This window comes from Chrysemys picta, chromosome 3, assembly GCF_011386835.1.
Source record: "Chrysemys picta bellii isolate R12L10 chromosome 3, ASM1138683v2, whole genome shotgun sequence".
NCBI lineage: Eukaryota > Metazoa > Chordata > Testudines > Emydidae > Chrysemys > Chrysemys picta.
Genome location: NC_088793.1, coordinates 98,125,038 through 98,146,169, shown reverse-complemented (window position 1 = coordinate 98,146,169; position 21,132 = coordinate 98,125,038). Strand labels below are relative to the sequence as shown.

The 21,132-nt window shown below is 37.6% G+C and overlaps 1 protein-coding gene across 21 annotated transcripts in view; it reads left to right on the top strand.

Moving 5' to 3' along the window:
* Positions 1 to 21,132, top strand: part of PTPRK (protein tyrosine phosphatase receptor type K) — a 569,400-nt gene that overhangs the window by 525,643 nt on the left and 22,625 nt on the right. For 7 of the 21 annotated variants that reach the window (XM_065588557.1, XM_065588548.1, XM_065588543.1 and 4 more), the window contains 7 exons: positions 1,838 to 1,867; positions 7,152 to 7,312; positions 13,037 to 13,221; positions 14,768 to 14,855; positions 16,167 to 16,243; positions 16,440 to 16,457; positions 19,586 to 19,622. In XM_065588557.1, coding sequence (XP_065444629.1) covers positions 1,838 to 1,867; positions 7,152 to 7,312; positions 13,037 to 13,221; positions 14,768 to 14,855; positions 16,167 to 16,243; positions 16,440 to 16,457; positions 19,586 to 19,622 — 596 coding nt within the window. Of the gene's footprint in view, positions 1 to 1,837; positions 1,868 to 7,143; positions 7,313 to 10,012; positions 10,049 to 11,571; positions 12,103 to 13,036; positions 13,222 to 14,767; positions 14,856 to 16,166; positions 16,244 to 16,439; positions 16,458 to 19,585; positions 19,623 to 21,132 lie in introns of those variants that run through there. The other 14 variants (XM_065588559.1, XM_005280229.5, XM_065588555.1 and 11 more) reach the window with 6 other exon arrangements.

The following is a 21,132-nucleotide window of genomic DNA, read 5'->3' as shown; positions in this document are numbered from 1 at the left end:
CACTTCCAAACGGGATTGGCTAATCTTGTGGGTAAGAACTGCATAAAACTTCAAGGGGCATGTGAAAACATTCATTAGCAGATGTGTTCATTCTTACATTCCGAGCCTTCCTGAACTCTTGCTTTCACTAGTTTTTAAATGAAGCTTTAATTCCTAATGTATTAAATTGCTTGATGAAGATAAATTAACAATGTCAGTAAAATGATACTTTAAAACTTTTCTCCCTGTATAAAACCCTGCAAGCAATAATATGTTAGAAGTTATACTTGATCATCTGTCTAAAAATGCATAATACATTAAAACTTCTGTAACATTCTGTATTCAAAATAGGTGGGAAAATTAACCTATTTAATGAATCTTTAATGTTTGGTAATTTTTCACAATGATAGTTTAATTGGTCATTTGTTGAATATATAAAGATCATTCAGTTTTTTCCCCTCAGGAAAAGTGGATAATTTTTTAGATCAACCCTTAGTCAAGGTCACTTACAATAAATATATAAAATATTAAGAGACTGGTATACACATACCTAAGTTAATTCAGTCCCTCTGGTGAATCAGGACAATTTGTATAATAAATCCATGAACAGATGGAACATCTCTTTCTCTCTCGCGCGCGCACACATACACACACTCTCTCTCGCACATGCAAACACACATTTCAGTTAGCTTTGGTGGGATTGAAAATTTGATAAGTTACATATCAGCATACATATCCAGTGATTCCATAATGTAGTATCCCTTTTGATACCTGAGATTGATTATAGCTATTATATAAAAAAATTAACAATACAATGAATTTACTCATTCCCATGGGTTTAATAAGTCTCATGTTAACATAGATCTCTAAATTTGATTAAATGTGGCTTTATCTTTTAATGAAGAAAAAAACCTGAGTGGTAAGCCGTTCTGTTCATGATTTCACAAGTCTAAGAGATGGTTTATGCTTTGCCTGATCATTTTGTGCAAATTGCTTTACGTTCAACTGGATGAAACTCTATTGGCTCTTACACAGTTTTACAAAGTAATCAAACTAAGAAAAGGGATACTGCATCTTTCAAATAGCAATGGCAGTTTTTTTTAATTGTTGGACTATTAGCAAATGTACTTCATTTCCTTCCATTTGTTTACCTTCCATATTTTTAAATGCTTAGCATGCATACATCAACATTTCTGACTGTCAGATTTAAAAATATAAAATATATGTTTGCATTCAGCAAATGTGTGTGTGTGTGTATATAGGTATCAGTATACACATACATCTGCTGTAAAATGTGTATTGTATATGGTATGAGTGTACACATATATGTACATACAGTATGTCTGCAAACATATATGTACACCTGTGTATCAGTAAAGACTTTAAAATGTCTTCATTAAATTTAGTGGTTTTCTGACCAAGTATATTAATACAATCTTTAGTTTTTGTAACTGAAAAGTAAAAAGCATATTTAGTGCACAGGCTTTGTACACAGCTATTCCATTTATCATGACATTTAGGTAGTAATTGATCATCATACTATGCTGAACTTCATGTTGAAAATACATAATCCATTTAATTTTCCATTTTTTGGCAGTAGATTAAATGTCAGCATGTAATTTTCTCAAGTGATCTCTCTCTAAAAACCAAATCATTTTTATATGCTAGTGTATTTTTTTAATTGCATGGCAAAGTAAAGCTAATCAGTGCATGAGCAAGTTGAAATGCTAACCGAAGAAACATGAATTTTTCAATTTTTTTTTTAACACACATTTCTCTGCTTTGTTCAATGTGACGGAGTCACGCTTTTCATTCACCATTGCTTCTCTTTTTCCACTGTCTGTGATTTGCTTGCCAGGAGGAGCTACTATTCTTACTCCTACTATCTGTAAGTAGAAAATGGGTGACTTACTACTTTACATGTTTTAAAGATGCAGTATCCCTTTTTAAAAAAAGAAAAAATACAGTCTTTATAATTTTGCTAAATTTCAATTCTTGATACATTTCCTTGGTCTTAGGGGCTCTAAAGGTTCCCTTGTGGTTTTCCTATTTTACCTTGTTTTTTTTTAAAGGGATATTGTATTTATAACTGTATATTGAGATTTTTACTCTTTGCCTATCTTTTTTTTCATAATTATCATTTTAGTTAATATAGTCACATTTTGATTTGCATTCTATATCAAACTTACACATCACACTACAAAATGTCTTGTGTAGTAGCTCTCGCATAGGGAACCATGGTTGTGAACCACTATTTTTTGTTTTTATTTAACACGAATAAGTCAATATAGAGAAAGTACGTTTGCAGCTGATATTGCGTAACACCTGTAGTATGCAAATCAGATGTAAATTTCAAACATGTAAACAGGCTCTTGCATGCTGCCTGGAGGGCAGGATGTTTACAATGGTGGGAGCAACAATGGGAATTGTTTTTACAAAAATGTCTGTTGTATACAAGGTCTTTCTCTATTGCTCATTGGGCAATCTGCATACGCAAGCAAAAGTATTATTTTATACTGTATAGCAGAAACTTTGCTTCATTGTAGCAGAATTACATTTTTGTCTGTCAACCAAATGAATTTTTGTAAGATCTGTAATGATGTAGGCATTGATTGAGCAAAGTGCTTGAGCATGTGCTTAAATTTAAGGATGTGCATAAAGTCCCATTCATTTCAAAGGGACTAAAGCAGTGGTTTTCAAACTGTGGGTCACAACCCAGTACTAGGTCGCGGAATGGAAGGCATTGGGTCACGGCGGCTCTGGTCAGCACCACCAACTGGGCCGTTAAAAGTCCCGTTGGTGATGCTGCCCGGCTAAGACAGGCTAGTCCCTACATGTTTTAACACTGTGCTGCACCCCAGAAGCGGCCAGCAGCAGGTCCGGCTCCTAGGGGGGTCTCGGGGCTCCGCGTGCTACCCCTTCCCCAAGCACTGACTCCGCAGTCCCATTGGCCGGTTCCCAGCTGGCGGGGGCGGTGCCTGTGGGCGGGAGCTGCTTGCACACCTCACCTAGGAGCCGACCTGCTGCTGGCCACTGCCAGAGCGCAGTGCGGTCCGCAGTGCCAGGACAGGTGGGAAGCTTGTCTCTGCACCCCTGCTGTGCCACTGACTGGGAGCCGCCAGAGGGAAGCCCATGCCCCAACCCCCAGCCCTGAGTCCTCCCCAAACTCGGAGCCTCTTCCTGCACCCCAAACGCCTCATCCCAGAGCCTGCACCCAGAGCCCTGACCCCCTCCTGTACCCCAACCCCTGCCCCAGCCCAGAACCCCTCCCACACTCCAAATCCCTCATCCCCAGCTGCGTTGGGTCGCGGGCATCAACAATTTTCTTCAACTGTATCGCGAGAAAAAACGTTTGAAAACCACTGGACTAAAGCATGTGCCTGATTATGGATGCCCCTCTACATTTTTGTTTAAACAGGTTATTTACTTGACTTCATATAATAAACTGAAGAAGCTAAACAAGCTGTTGTAAACTAACACTGCCATTCTCTACTTCATTGTGATGAATTGTAATTTCCTTGTTAAATAAGAATTGCTTCAGCCAAAGATAATTAACTGCATAGTTTCATAATATGATAGAGCACTTTTTCCCTCTTGACACCCCCTGAAACACCCACCTGCCTTAGGTTTATGCACTTGGATCCTTTGATAGACAATGAGAAACATTTATGCTTCTGTCAGTCTCAAGTACTTGCATAATAAATTACTTAACTGTCTGACTGGATGTGCCTTTAGAAAAGATCAGGCCTACAAGGAGTCAATAAATTGCAATGCTAGAATACAATGGGCCTTTTTTGAGGAAGTTGACACAAAGCAGAAGAATTAATAGTAAACTACTGTTATACATTAATAAGTAGTAAAGCTTTTCAGTGGCTGCTGATTTATGTAGCATAGCTAGCAAATTTTGTTACAAAGTGGTGCTTTAAAAGGGGGCTTAGTGTAGCTGAGAGATTAGACTTAACCTTTTTTGTTCCTTTCCAGAGGTGGCCTTTAAAACTAGGGGCCTTACAAATGGGAGGTTTAATGTCTGGAAAATATCTGAAAAACTTTGATACTAGAAAAGTAGAGTCTGAACTAGAAATGCCAGTTTCAGAAAAGCTTTGACAGAATTAGAGAGCAGTAATAAATCTGGAGCATTTTCAGTTCTGGGGCTTCTATTTTTACAAATTTAAAGGTTTGTTCAGCTGGAGTATTACATAAACAAACTTTGCTAATTACTCTAAAAATGCTTACCTGGAGAAAACCTATAACATAAAGTGTTTTAAGGAGACACCAAAAATGTATTATTCACTAATGGAATCATGTGAACTTGTTTATTTTTGGACATCAAAATTCTAAATTTTTGACCCCTCCGGCTTTAATTAAAGAATAATAGTCTGAGAAGATCTTCATGACTTCCTTAAAAGACTGGTGGTTGTTAGGATGAAAGTATCAAGGAGAGGAAGGAGTTAGATCATCTAAAAATTTTCCCTGCTTGATTATATGCGAGACCAGTTCTCAGGTCTGCTTTGCCTTGTCTATCTTCAACACTTCTTGGTGGACCTTAAAAGCTGAATCAAGTTTGTGAAACCTAAGAAACAGACTTCAAAGGAATTAGTATCTAGTGGAGAGAGAGCCCCATTTCCTATTTCTGGACCAGGGTAGATCATACTTCCCTATTCTGGTCTGTCCTAAATCCTAGCACATACCTAGCTGATGGCATACATAACCTACAGTAGTATTTTCCTCACTAACCTCTCCTGTGTAGCTGCAGAATATTGAAATTTTGCAGCCAACACTAGAAGGCTCTAACAGAAGTTTTATCCCATGAAATACAAGATAGATATGCAAATTGTAAAAGCACTTAACACTATAGTAATAACATTGCTTTTGGACAGAAAAAGATCATGAAATTAAACTGCTTTTAAAAAAAATAGATTTTCAACATACAGTATTTGCTATGCTGATTACCTCTTTTCTATATGGTACTTGTGGTTCATCCAAGAAGACCATGCTAAATGGTTATCTTAGCCATAATGCTTTGAGCTATAGTTGTTACCACAATAATAATTTTAAATATTTTATCATTGTGATGGGTTGGATCACAGAAACCCCCTTCGGAGCTGCCACCTGATGTACCAAGACTACTTCTGCCCCTGCTTTCCCTCTGCCAGCCTGGGAATCCAGCACCCTATTTTGCTGAGCCAGACACACCCGTCTGCTCCAACACAGACCCAGGGTCTGAACCAAGTGCCCAAAAGCTGCAGACTTAACTGAAAACAGCTTACAGAGGTGTGCTTGTCTCTATCATTTAGATGCCCAACTCCCAGTGGGGTCTAAACCCAAATAAATCAGTTTTACCCTGTATAAAGCCTATGCAGGGTAAACTCATAAATTGTTCGCCCTCTATAACACTGATAGAGAGAGATGCACAGTTGTTTGCCTCCCCAGGTATTAATACATACTCTGAGTTAATTAATCAGTAAAAAGTGATTTTATTAAATACAGAAAGTAGGATTTAAGTGGTTCCAAGTAGTAACAGACAGAACAAAGTAAGTGACCAGGCAAAATAAAATAAAACACGCAAATCTATGTCTAATCAAACTGAATACAAATAATCTCACCCTTAGAGATGCTTCAGTAAGTTTTTTCCTCAGACTGGACACCTTCCAGGCCTGGGCACAATTCTTTCCCCTGGTACAGCTCTTGTTCCAGCTCAGGTGATAGCTAGGGGATTCTTCATGATGGCTTCTCTTTTTGTTCTGTTCCACCCATTTATATATCTTTTGCATAAGGCGGGAATCCTTTGTCCCTCTCTGGGTTCCCACCCCCTCCTTCTCAATGGAAAGACACCAGGTTAAAGATGGATTCCAGTTCAGGTGACATGATCACATGTCACTGCAAGACTTCATTACCCACTTGCCAGTACACATGTATATAGGAAGACTTACAGGTAAAACAGAGCCATCTGCAGTCATTTGTCCTGGTTAATGGGAGTCATCAAGATTCCAGACCACCATTAATGGCCCACACTTTGCATAATTACAATAGGCCCTCAGAGTTATATTTCATATTTCTAGTCCCAGATACAAGAGTGGTACATTTATAAAAATAGGATGATAACACTCAGTAGATTATAAGCTTTGTAATGCTACCTTACAAGAGACCTTTTGCAAGAAGCATATCCCAGTTACATTATATTCACTCATTAACGTATTTTTATAAAACCATATAGACTGCAACATCGCAATCATATTCATTAATATAATAAAATGTATGTAGATCATTCATGAAGACCTAAATAATACTTTATGTAATATCTTGCACATTTAAGACTTTAAATACAGTAGTCTTAAAATGACGACTATCACCTATTGGCTCTGACTTCAAAGGGCAATGAGTCACTTGCAGTGCTGCATTCATAAAGAGAGTTTCTTGAACTATTTCCTCAATGTGCAATTCATGTGCAGCGACTGTTACATTTTGGTTTTAGCTATACAATTCAGGGTGCTAAGGCATATGTGTGTGATACATTCACAGTCTGTGGTTGCTCATTCAAAAAATCTAGTGTTCTCAAATTGCATAGAATACAGATTTGTCTGAACAAAAAAGATAGCATCAGGAAAGATAAAGAAATCTCATACCATTTAGTATTGTGTATGTAAAGGGAAGGAGCAGCTCCTAACATGAAATGTACCATTAATCTGCTTTGGATAATTATGTTGTGTTGTTGGATTTCTTGGCTAATAAAGTAATCTCAGTGGTAAAATGATTTTTCCCTAATAGGAAGAACAGGGAAATGAATTATCCAGTTATAAAATCAAAATGTAGACTTAAATGGGAATGGTTGATAAAATTGCATCTACAGATGATACTTATTTATCATTTTAGTTAAAATATAACTACAACCTCTAATTTGTTTATATTAGTATAATTACTCTCTGGCAAAAAATTAATATCACTAGGTATGGAAATAAGAACTTGCATATTAAAGTATTTATGCAGCATAAATATTATATTCTCTCTTTCTCTCAAGGAGCAGGAAATATAATTGCAGCTATGCTTATTGGATCATCGGCCTTTGCTTGTTGCCACCAAGCCTCACTCACATGCACCGTTAATTAACTATAGCAGGTGTTAATGTTTCATCAAATATTAAGGTGTTTTGGTTTTTTTTTTTCTTGGCTGGGCAGCAAACTTGCTAAGAAACGCAAGGACGCCATGGGGAACACCAGACAAGAAATGACACACATGGTGAATGCGATGGATAGGAGTTACGCTGATCAGAGCACCCTTCATGCAGAGGATCCCCTCTCAATCACATTTATGGACTCTCATAACTTCAGCCCCAGATGTAAGTACAACAGTGCTAGATCCTATTGACTGTAGTTGGCTATAAGGGAATAGGAAAGGCAGATTAGTGTGCTTTTCTGGTTTGTTGCGTATAGCACTGGTTCTCAACCAAGGGTACGTGGAGGTCTTCTGGGGGGTACATCAGCTCATCTCGATATTTGCCTACTTTTACAACAGGCAAAAAGCACTAGTGAAGTCAGTGCAAACTAAAATTTCATGCAGACAATGACTTGTTTATATTGCTCTACACTGAAATGTAAGTACAATATTTAATATTCCATGGTAAGAATGAGAAAGTAAGCAAATTTTCAGTAATCCTGTGCTGTGACACTTTTGTATGTAAGCAAGTAGTTTTTAAGTGTTGTGAAAGTTGGGGTACACAAGACAAATCCGACTCCTGAAAGGGGTACAGTATTCTGGAAAGGTTGAGAACCACTGGCATATAGGACCAATCTACAAATGTAGATTTCAGTGGGAGATAAGAGAAATAAAAGTGTTTAGAAAGGAATGCTTATGTATAATGGAAGGTTTCAGAGTAGCAGCCGTGTTAGTCTGTATCCGCAAAAAGAAGAACAGGAGGACTTGTGGCACCTTAGAGACTAACAAATTTATTAGAGCATAAGCTTTTGTGGACTATATGCATCCGAAGAAGTGGGCTGTAGTCCACGAAAGCTTATGCTCTAATAAATTTGTTAGTCTCTAAGGTGCCACAAGTCCTCCTGTTCTTCTTTTTATGTATAATGGGTTGGGAGTATTTTTCCATAGGAGTGTGTCGTCATGTTTGATATACTTCCAACCAGTCATAGTTAGTACTGATTAGTACATCTTCTAGAGTTGATTCCGTGTTTTTATAGCACCTTTTTAAATTGCATTCCAAACTATTATTTTCCCATGCAAAGGCATTGTATATCAAATTATTAAGTAATGACTTTGCAAATGTCTGTAACCATAATCAATTAGCTCTTTTTTTGCATGAGCTCCGAATAAGTTTCTCCCTTTTGGAGGTGAGGACGTTGCAACAGGGAATAACAATTCAACTTCCCATCCTTTTGTAAAATGCATGTTTGCTACATACTTATATTTCTGTGAAGACAGGAAAGGTTACTAATGAAATGTGTTGTTTTGAGGATCGACACTCCACCCCCACCCCAAGACACACACTCCCTTACTATAGTACTTATAAGGTCATGACTCAGGAAGGCATTTAAGTCTCACTTAAGTCAATGTTGAGGATGTGATTAAGTGCTTTCCTGAATCACAGTCTATATCAGTACTTGCAAAAACTTCATGATTCATTTCAGAACTGAGTAGTAATTATAACAGTGATCTTTGATCTGTTGCATTATTGCTCCTTAATATTGTTGGGGAAAATTTAAAATGTAGGTGATAATGTCAAAAATTAGTTTTTAACTTTTCTGCACTTGGAGGCAGTTAGAACTCTGAGCAGAAACTCTCTTGGTGGTTTGGCAGCATTGTGTTATATTGTGATATAGGAAACAAAATTGGGGGGTAATCTTAGATTTCGCTGTTCAGGTCAGTCCAGCTCAATATGCGGTGGAGACCACATTCTTTAAGCATCTCCTATCCAATTTCAGTTTAATAGCAACCTAGCTTGCCACACTTCTGTATGGAGTTAAGGTGCTATACTAGTGGCTGTGTACAATTGTGGCTAGAGTTGGTCAGAATTTTGCCAGCGACTGCTAATTCGTCAGAATCTAAACAGAACTGAGGCAGGGCTCCTATGGCAACCTGCCTGCCAGGCAAGTTTGGCAACCTGCCTGGTTTCCTGCCAGCTCTCTCACCCAGCTCTTCAGCAGCCAGTCTGGAAGCCCTGGGAATGCTGACTCCCAGGCTTCCCGGGGCTGCAGCTTTGGAGCAGCCAACCAGGCAGATTGCCCCATGGCTCTGACTTTATTCCATTTTGCAAAAAATTTTGAATTTTTTTGTTCTCGTTCCAAATCAGAACAAAATCAAATTTTGAAATATCAAAATCCTCCATGAAATGGAATACATTTCTCCCAACAGCTCTAATCAGGGCCTGTAAAATCCTACCAATTTTAACTAAGGTATGGTTACATCAGTATGTGCAGTGTTTCCTTGTTTTTTCCCCTGTACTTACTATAGGAAATACCTTGAGTACTGCAAATAATGAGGCTATTAACTGTAAATATTTATTTAGTTTTCTAAGATAATTGGCAAGCTTTTAAGGAACACCCTTTGTTATTGGAATTGGGGTATTTGGGAAAATGTTGCACATTAAGGGATGGGTTGGGTTGAAAAGGAAAGGCATAGTTCTGTAAAAGTGAGCTATTATGTCACTGCTAATGAAGACTAGTGAGGGACCGTGTCCCTTCCAGGAATAAAAGCTTGTTGAATTAAATGCATATGATATCTTATTGGACTTCATTGCAAATAAGAATCTCTTCTGCTTGTATCTTTATACTTAGGAACATCATTGCCTAATTTAACGCAGCTGAAGTTTATTTTGTTTTAGCTATTAATATAAATATACTGCACATAAGAGATATACATAACAGAGGGGAAAGGGTGATGTCCAGTAAACTGGAAGTATACATTCTCTGTTTGCTGTAACAAAATTAATGGGAGTTTCACTGTGCATTTTATCATGTTGTTGTTTTTCTTCTTAAAAATACACTAATTAAGGGTAATGTATTTCTTCATGAGCTTTGTTTTCCTGCAGTGCCCAATGATCCACTTGTGCCGACTGCTGTGTTAGGTGAGGACCTAGTCCTTCATCCTCTGTTCCTGCATGGATTTCATCTCCTTGCATGGTTTATAGCTCTGTCAACAAATACATTGTATGCAGTATTGAAGCTGCTTGTTTTAGATAATAGATAGCCAAGCTATTATCAGACAATGCAGGTATATTCAACTCTATACTCAGTTTATCAGTTCAGTTAAAGTTGAAATAAGTGTCAATGCAAAAAAAAAATCTTTAATTCTTGCATTTAAAATTACTCTGAGTGCTAAGTGAATAGGAGCAAAATGATAACAGTTGTAAAATGTTATAGGTATTCACCTCCCCATGGCACTAGGACTAATCCAGATGAATCGATCTGTGAGGCTAGAACCTGGGGTGGGGGGAAACAAAACAAAAGCCTATATTATGATTAGATAGCACCCCAAGCTCTATTTTCTAACTAAAGAATTGGGAGGAGGGGGAGATTAAATATCTAATATGCAGGAAAGATTAATAAAATCTTGATTTATGCTTTCCACCCTTTATGTAATTAAAGTTTTCAAATGCCCCTGAGTGATAGGCAGTGGTGACTTTGGAGTTATTTCAAAAATTGAAGAGGTTTTGTTTTGTATTGTTTTATTATTTTATTTTATTTTACTCTATTTTTGGCTTTACAAACAATATTGAAGAACTTTGTTTTTTAGAAAATGGTTTTAAAAACGCAGTGGAAAAATAAAATTTGTATCCTGTTTTCTGACTTGATATAATCTAATGAATGATATTAGAGTTCAGTCAGTTACCATGGCTGCTTTACTACTAAAAAGTCAGCAAAATTAGATTTACTGATTGGGTGGTATTTAAACATTGAACTTTCCCTATTGTGTTTCTTTGGGAGGCTTTTTTCTAATACGCATTATCTCAGGCTTTTACTATTCATGTAGGCCATGTCCAATTATATTTGCAATGACATTAGAACTACTGAAACTACTAATTCATGTAGGTGAAACAAATTTCTTGATAGCCAATGGTAAATCTGTTGAAACTATACTGTGACATATAACTGTGAAGAGCAAGCCCTAGGGGTTAATTGAAGGAGAGTTTAATAGTTTCTGTATGTATTCTCATCTCAGCATACTTTTCATTTGTTTTTCACAGATGAGCAGTTTTTCATATGACCAGAACTATAGCAAATAAGTCTTATGTTAGCTAACGGTTGTGTTAGGTTGTAGTGGTACTAGACATTTGAATGATTTTTTTAGTTCATTTTTAGCACGTTAGTGTCTCATTCCATTCTACATACATTATCTAATAGTAAGTTATTCTGATAATTTTGGTTTTCTTAGATCCATACCATTCCATTGGATTCAGTGGGGAGCGCTACTTAAAAATCGATGTCATGATATAGCCATTATATTTTAGAAACTATTTGAAATATTATAAAGCCTCATAACTTTTAATGCTATTTATCGTTTAGTCATTTTCTAATCTAATACAGACTTCAAATAAATTTCTTATGTTCTTGTTCACTCTTTGTTTTTTGCTGCTTCAATGGGTTAAAGTGCCTATTACTGGTAAGTATATTGGAAGAAACTAAAGAGAACTGCACATCAAGAGAATATTTGAAATGTGTATGGTTTAATATATATAATACTACAGTAAAAGTGACTGGTACATGTCACTCATGCTATTAGGTGGTTTAATGAGGCATAAATGTATTGAAATTAGCAACTCTTGTGTAACAGCTTACGGAGCGAGGTTACTTACTTTAAGATTGCATTTGATACAGCATTCAAATTTTGTGCACTTTTGGCAGAATTGTAGAGAATTTTTAAATGCAAGGTTCTCTGTCCAGACCTTGAAATGCTGGCTATATTGCTAGGGCTTTCTGCTCGTTTCTTTGGAAGGGACAAGAGTGGACTGATTGCAAAATAGCATGTATGGGTGTTGGATCTCTTATGGAATGACTTGGAATGATAAACCAGCTTTTGCCTAAGAAAGCATGAAAACAGCAGCAACATACTTCGAGTGGCCAAGTAGCCAAAATCTGGTTTCTGTATTACATTCTATCTTTCTAAATACTACCTGTAATTTTAACTGGAATTTTGAAAGTGGCATTCACCTTTACTTCCTGTGCGAACCAGTCAGTAGAATTGCTGTGTGCTATTAGCATTTCACAAAAGTCGTTGACTCCTTGTCAATAGCGTAAGAAGTGATCCCTTTATGGAGTTTATACATCCGTTTAGGTTTGAGTCGTGCTTTGGAATCCTTCAGGAGGAGAGGATTGTTACATACTCATTTTATAAATAGTATTTCTTTCTTTACTTAAAATGGAGAGTGTCCAGCTGAAATCAGGGCACTTGACAACTCAGCTGTTCAGTTGAAGGATAGGTGGCACAATGATCGTATTAAAGTCTCCACTTCTGTATGTGTTGGTTCTTCATCCCAAATGGATTATGTAGGCTGAACCCTAATATGAAGATTTTTTAATAACAAATGGTATAGCTGTAATCTATAATGTTTGGTGGGGGGGGGGGTGTTTGTTTTTTGAACTGGGATCTGAACTCACTGATTCTGGATGTAGAACCATGGTGAGCTGGAAGCACAGAAGAGCTATCCTCATTCTGTTGCTTATTTCATAGTTTTGTTGTCTTTATTACATAAGCTTGTTTCAGAAAAGTTTAAATTTTGGATAACAGTGAGAAAGTGAAGTTTTCTAAAAAGTGACCATTGACGATCTTTGTAGCTTTTTAATGAAGTACCCTTAGACCTTCTGCTCTACAGAAAAGAGAATCTCAATCTTTTCAGTGTGTTTGCAATCAAATAAATAAATTAAATTTAACACCCAGAATGTGGTAGGTGCTGGCTTGCACACTCAGAAATTTTGGGGGAAGGTGAAGTGATGAGAAACTGTAAGTCTCTGTTTCAATAATAGGCTGAAAATTTTACTGTAGTTGATTCATTTCAAATGTATACACTAGTGTTAGAATAAATGTTACTTACTTCTCTGGGTTTTTGTAACCACAGATGAGAATCACAGTGCGACAGCCGAGTCCAGTCGCCTGCTGGATGTCCCTCGCTACCTTTGTGAAGGAACAGAGTCCCCTTACCAGACTGGACAGCTGCATCCGGCCATCAGAGTAGCTGATTTGCTGCAACATATTAACCTCATGAAGACATCTGATAGCTATGGTTTTAAAGAGGAATATGAGGTAGAACTTCAGTGATTTATTCATGAATTATTCTTATCAGAAAAACCCCTTGTGAGTACAGTATCTTGTTTGATATGAGGGCTCTTGGTTGCAGAGGGATTAAACTAATTGTAATGGGATGAAAGAAAATTTGACAGTGAGATATATTAGGTAGTGGGATAATCCCAGAGTGAGGTGGGGAGAGGAGTTCTATTATTTGAGACATTCCAAATGACAGTAGTCTGGACTAAGGACCAACAGTGAAAAATCCAGCACTGGTGGTGGAGGGTGGGTACAGATGGACAGATAGCTCTCCTCCACCTCTGGCTTTGGATTCTCTGGGATGAATCCATGAGGTTAGAATGTCAGAAACAGTACATCCAGTAAAGTGTTACAGCCTAGTTTGCATACAATTACAACTATATTTAAAATGATGTAACAGTTTCCACTTGCTTGGTAAACTGTGCTGATTACATTTAGAGCCCTCCCCCCACCAACTTATGAATTTAATAGGAGAACAAGACTTAATGCGGATGCATAGCTGTTTTCATCATACCCCTGCCATTTTCCCCTCTTCACTTGCATGCATTTCCCCTTTGTCAGTGTTTTCTTATACCGTGCTTCATTTTAGGGCTGTGCTTCCATAGTGCACAAAGAGCAGTGACTAGTTTAGTCCCTGATTTCTACTTCTGATGAATGGCCTCCTGCTTCATCTTTCCTTGCCCTAACGTGGGCCAATGGTGGAGAATGTGCTTTTAACTTTGTTTCCATAGTGACTGTTCTGTTTCTGTGGCTGATCTCCCAGGTAGGGGCAGCACAACATCCAGAAAGGAAGCTATAGTGGCACATGCCTTCAGCAGGTATACAAGTTGTGGGCAATGGAAAAGAACACAGAGAAAAGTCTCATCTGCCATCGCTGAGATAGCAACCTTTATTTTACACCCTTCACAATATGGAGAGGAGTTTGAAAATGTTTTGCTAGTAGTTTTAAAGTTTTAGCTTTAAAATAAGAGCACAAACACCAAGAGTTTTAGGAGGAGTCTTCATGATTGCTGTGTTCAAGAGTAATACCTGCTCCACTCTAAGTAAAATTATGGAACAGGTAGTAGGTGTCTGAATATATTATGGTACATTATAAGAGGGGGGGAGGGTCAGTCTGTGTATATTTAATCTGGGATTCCTCTTCTTTTCCTTCCTCCCCACCTTGTGAAGACCGCTGAACACTTGCCTGTCCATTTCCAGCCCTCCATCAAGCCTCCATCATACCTCCATCTATTTTGGGCCAGGAGGACTGGGTTTGAAATCCCTTTGGAAATCAGTCAGTGACTGATTCATTAGCCTGAGAGAGAGACTTTCCCTCTTCCTATAGCTAAATTTCTACTTCTGCTATCAAGGAAGCTAGTGGGTGACAGATCAGATAATCAAAACTGAGATTCTTTTATGATAGAGAACTGTCAGGACATAATCATGCTATCCTAAAAAAGATGTCCTTAGCAATGTTTTCAAAATTTACATAGGTTTTACTAAAATAATTTCCTTATCTATCTATATATATATATTTTAATAGAGTTTCTTTGAGGGACAGTCAGCATCTTGGGATGTCGCTAAAAAGGATCAAAACAGAACAAAGAACCGATATGGAAACATTATAGCATGTAAGTTCCTAGATGGCTTGCAGTCAGTGTTTGACTGTGCTGATATTAATTGTCATATGCTGCTGTATTTATTGAACAGCTTTTTAAAGTAAAAATAAAAAATGCAGTGGCACATCTGCTTATAAAATCAAATGCTCATTATTGATCAATGTAGAAATACAGTGCTATCTTCAGAATTTGTGCCATTGTCAGATTCTTTCCCTTCAGGGCTAATGTGTGTTTAATTTTTGTTTGTACATAAAATGCATGTGGAGATTAAACATATATGAGTGACAGAGTAACAAAATCCCTTTGAATGTTACATTAATTGTAGTTTTGTGCAACTATAATTGTATTCCAGGTTAAAGTATATCAGACTGTCCACATGCTCTTTTTGTTGTTGTTGTTGTTCCTTGTAGCCATTGTGTCTGAACCCCAGTTGTGTAACATAGGTGTGTTTTACATTGATGGCTGGGAGCAGGGAGTCCTGACTCTCTCGAATCCTTAGACGTAATGCTTTTGATAGCTTAGAGTATGTCTATGCTTAAAATGCTACAGAGGCACAGCTGCACCACTATAGCGCTTTACTGTACACACTACCCACTCCAACGGGAGGGCTTCTCTCTCGGTGGTGTAAGTAATCCACCTCCCTGAGAGGCTGTAGCTAGGTCAACGGAATAATTCTTTTGTCCACATAGCACTCTCAATACTGGGGGTTAGGTCAGGTTAACTATGCCACTAAGGGGTGTAGACCAGGTCTTAGATTCAAACACAGGGTAAACATATTTGATTAACATTTTATATGGGAATTGTGTATGCAATAATAATGCCACTCATCACATTTAAATGATTGAAAGCATGTTGCTAATATGCACATTGCAGTTTTTTAAGGAGCTATATATGAAGTTACATGACAGTGGGAGCAAAGGACTCATAATAGTCAGGACTTTTTGGGTTTCTAGTTTACCATCTCTGCCACTAACTTGTTTTGTGACTTCGGCCAAATCACATAGATTCTTTGTCTCTATTTACCTTATGTATCATTGTGATACCTACTAACTACACAGGGGTAATGAAACTTATTAACCGTTGTGAAACGCTTTCAGACCCTCAGACAAAAGACCCCTCTCTGTGTAACTATAAGGTAATCCCTCCATTTTAAAGATTTTAAATTGTCAAGCACTAGTAGTTTCCTCAGAAGCCTTTCCAGTGCACTAGATCATTGTAATTTACTGTTGCCTGCCATTTATTTTATATTTATATTCAAGCCAGGTCTGAAGGAACTTCTATTACCTATTTTTGTTTTGTTTTTTTCTTATATTAAATTTACAGATGACCACTCCAGAGTGATTTTGCAACCTGTTGAGGATGATCCTTCTTCAGATTACATTAATGCAAACTATATAGATGTAAGTGGTTGCATGGATTTCTCCCTTTCACCTTGCCAGCTTCTGTGTGTGAAACTTTTTGCATGTTGTGCCTACAAAATTATTGAAAGCTTTTTTTTTTTTTAAGAACAAAATGTACACTTTCCTTGTTCTACGTCCCAGTACTCACTGACATTGTTGTGCTTTCTTTCACATCTGACTTTGGTTTGGGCTGTAGATTTGGCTGTACAGGGATGTAAGTACCACTATATGTGAATAACAGCATCCTATTGTAAATATTTGCTATAGACATTGTTCTTAATTACTTTACTTTTCTGTTTTTATTACTAGATATCAATGCATGCTTCATTTAATTTATCTCATGTAATATCTGTTCTTTTTTTCCCCATTTTCTTTTGTGTAAATACTTTATGTATGTACCTGTGTTAAAGAGATCGCTTAGACTGTTAACCTAGTTCTAGGTATTGTTACATAAACCAGATAAACTTCCTCTTTAAAAAAGTTGCTGTTAACTTAAATTTTATTTTGGATGGTTTTGGTTACTAGCTTTTATTTTCCCCTCCCATTTTTATGTGAGAAGCTGGATAGTATGCTGTAAAGTAGTGGTTCTGAAAGTGTATCGAAGTGGTGTTTCTAATACATGGCTTGGAAAGGAGTTGGGGAGGATAGCCTTATTTATTTTCTGAAAGGCAACAGTCATCAAGCTGAATATGTAATTAATATTTGATCTTCAGGTGCCAATTGGATATTATACAGTATATACACAAACATATATATTTATATTATTTTAGAAATGTAGTGTAAGTTTCTTGATTTCTACTGTACATCTTTTTTCAATTTTGAATTTCCACATTTTGTCAGGAGTTCAAAGGAAGAGGAATCTTGAGAGATCTCTGCCATGTATATTGGTCCAGAAAATATAACCTTGTTTAACCGAAACCTTGAGAAAAAAGAGAGTGGGAGGACAAATAATATGGATGAATGAAAGACCTGTAAAAGCAATATCACCCAGAGTATTTACTGGGTGTGTTTTAAAGGGCTGTTTTTTCTCAACTTCTTTTATATGTAGCACCACACTAACTCTTTTCCCTTCCAGTGGTGGTTTGTAAAACTTAAGACTCTCTAGGATATAAAGTTTCTGCTATACATATAGCACTGAATTTCTTATCTCTGCTACTGCGATGTGTAGGACCAGAGATATTTTGACAAAGGATTTCCACAAAATGTTTCCCCTGATTTGTGATAAATCCCGTTTCTCAGAGGTACGTTATCCCATGTAGACAAAAACACCATCTTATCATAACCAAGGAGGAAGACCAGAAACTTACATTGACTCTTTGCTGAAAATATTTCTTACTTTTTCCTGAAAACACGGTGTATAAAGAGAGTGTAGCACTGTGTTAAACTTGTGTAATTTGAAGTTGGGGCTGGGTATTAAAACCTCGTGGGGGATTGGATTGACCTTCCTGGGGTGTTTTTTAAGAATACTGAGTAAGCCGGTCCATTCTAAAAACACAAATAAAATGCTGTTCAGAAGGATTTTTATGAGCTGCAAAGGAAGGTAATCAATCGTTGGCAAGGATGGTTAAACAGTTCTCAAAGAGAGAGTTCAAATTGCATGGATATGTGGAAATCTGTCAGTTTAGTGGCAACAAGGGGATACAAGGAGTCTAAAGATCCATGATTCCTCTAATGAGTGTTTGACCCTCTTGGCTTAGTAAGACTATAACCCAGCAAATAGCTGGGGTTATTTCTCTCACATTCTCACAGAGTATCACGTATACCACTTCCTCTCATACTAGCTCTACTAAATTTAGTTCCTTCCTACAACCCTGATCTTTCTACCTTATTACTAGCACCAGCCTGAATAAGTTTTTGATGAGTTAATTTAGTACAGGATCCATTCATCTTGCAGTTCACATGCTAATAATTGACAGTTGATAATGATGTGCAGACCAGCAAGCAATGGAACTTAGCCAGCTAGCTGGAAAGGTTCGGTTGTACAGGTTTGTTTCTGTATATGTGTGTGTGTATATACATGTGTGTGTATCATGTACAATATAATACGCAGACACACACTCTGTATAATATTGAAAACATTTTGCAAAACATTCTGTTGTACCCGAATGCAGCAGGGCATTCATTCTACGCACACACACATTGTCCAGCTCTAACATTGGAATGTTCCGTTATTATTATGTATGGCTCTAATAGACATCTTTGTGCATTTGTAATTAAAATTATTTTGATAAGAAAATGAAAATTATATATTGGTTTCATTGCTTATGGCAACAAGGGCTAATCATTTTTGGTAATGTGAAGGCAAAGACCATTTTCACTAAATTTAAAATAAGCCACCCGATGCAGTCAGCAGAGAAAGGGGGTGTCAAAAAAGGACTAATGAATAGCCCTAGTGACCTGACTAAGCTAATTTTTACTGTTACAGTACAAGTATGCTCAGGTCCGATGTTAATTTTTCCATTTTATTTGTTACCATTTGAACCTTTTCAGACTTAATAGATCTGTTTGTTATGAGCTATTCAGAGGCGGCTCTTGACTTTTTTGACAGGTGAGGCACAAATCACAAAATAGTTATTTCTACCCCTGAGGTAGAAATAAAGGTTACCTTATTTATAGTGAAGAAACAGTAGGCAGATTTGGGAGCTGGATCTGCCACCACTGCCACGGCTGCCCAGCTTGCATGGGGTGGTGGGACATGAGGTAGGCTGTAGGGCTCAGCAGAAGCTTCTCTCACACACTCTGAGCTCACCCTGTGGGGGAGGAGGCTGGAGGAGGAGGTGAGGTCACTATGTGTGCAAGAAGCCAGAGGGCCTGTCCCCTGCAAACTCCCTGCTTCCTGGAGCTTAACTGCTACAATCCTGCCTTGGCCTCACCAAGCAGTGGTTACCATAGCAACGCCTTTAAAAAGTGGCTTGTGGGCATGGTAAATTGCCATGATAACATGGCAGCTTCCTGAGGCACAATTAGCTATACCAAGATTTGAACAGCACTATGTCCCTCAAACTTCCTGGTATTGCATTTCGCCACAGGAGAGAGAGAGAGTTGTGACATTTAAATCAAATAATAATTTGTCCTTAAATCTGTATATATTTATCATTTTTTAAAAAAAGAATATGCAAAATGTGTTTTGTACCTTTTGGGAATTCTTGATTAGGCTGTGCCTCACTTGCCTGGGCTGACGAAGCCGCCCCTGACCTATACACAGTTCTTAGCTACTAGTCTGTTCTGAAAAGGTTTTCTATAGCTAAACTGTCTTACAGTCCATTATGCCTTCGTTTTCCCCTCCCTAGCTTGTTCTGGTTGGTATTAAAGTACAGAAACCAACTTATTCTTCTGTTTTAGGGCTATCAAAGACCAAGTCACTACATTGCAACCCAAGGTAAGAATCTTCCAGAGCAATGTCACCCAGCAAACCTGCTCCATAACGATCAGTGGACTCTGCCCTTTTATGTACAATATAAAAATGGAACCAGAGTTGGTATGTAGTGTATAGTTTGCAGCAGCCACTGTTTATTCTTCTATGCTGCAGCAATTTAATATCATTTGCCTACATGAAGCATGCATAAATTAAAACTTGCATTAATTTGTTGCACTAAATATTGAGTAACTCCTATTCCCCCTATTACTTTTTTCCCATACAAGTCTAGTCAATAGTTACTATAGTCATTTGCAATTTGAGTGTGAGTGGGGGAAGGGCACCTGGGCTGAAAGAAAAGGGAAATTTCAGCATATCTTAGGGTATGTCTACACTTACCTGGTAGTTCGGCGGCGAGCGATCGAACTTCTGGGTTCGACTTATCGCGTCTTTTCTGGACGCGATAAGTCGAACGCGGAAGTGCTCGCCGTCGACTGCGGTACTCCAGCTAGACGAGAGGAGTACCGCAGAGTCGACGGGGGAACCTGCCTGCCGCGTGTGGACCGAGGTAAGATCGAACTAAGGTACTTCGAACTTCAGCTACGTTATTCACGTAGCTGAAGTTGCATACCTTAGTTCGATTTGGAGGGTTAGTGTAGACCAAGCCTTAGGTGTTTGTCTTCTCATAGTACTATATGTTACGAAGCTGTGTGGTATTGGTCCAAGACCAATATTGCTGGGGTAAATAATGACATAGTTACCACCATTGTAGCAGTTTTTTGACAAGCTGAGACCAAAGATGGGCTGTCTCTCCCAGGGAGCTTTGACCAGTGAGGCTCTTAACAGAGAGAAGTGAGGAAAGTCTTCCAAATTCAACACTCTGGAAGGAAAAGGACAGGAGAGGAGGAGGCTTCCATTTTCTGTATAAATCAATCACTTCACACCTCAGGTGAAGCTATGCAAGTTGTAGAAAAGTAAACAGGTTTGACTAAATTGTTTCCATTTCATAATATAGGGCCACATTTTAAGGACTGCCTCTAATTATGCATTTGCAACCAATTGCAGGAATAAATAATATGATTTTGTCAGGTAGCTACCCAATTATGGTCACAAATCAAGTAATTAGATGTCTAAATCTAATAATTTTTACTTGTAGTTGATTGTACCTGCAAAATTAGAAGCTAAATGGAAACCTGTTTAACAATTTGGCCCATAAGGTTTTGTCATATATAAGTCCAAAGTCCTTGTCTTTGGGCTCTAATGGAATCTATATATGCCTACCTACTTTTATCGATTATGTTTGCACGCGAACATTTAGTTGTGTTTTAACACATTAATTAATAAGGTTGTAAATTATTGTCCGTACAGGACACAAACATTTGTTGCCTATTATATTTAGACCTCGGCTACAGCCTACGATCAAACATAAGTAGAAGCAAGTGCTTGTGTCCTCAATCAAATGTTTGTGTAGTGTCTACACTAGAATTTACAACCACATTAATTAACAAGTGTTAAAACAAAACTAAAAAATTAT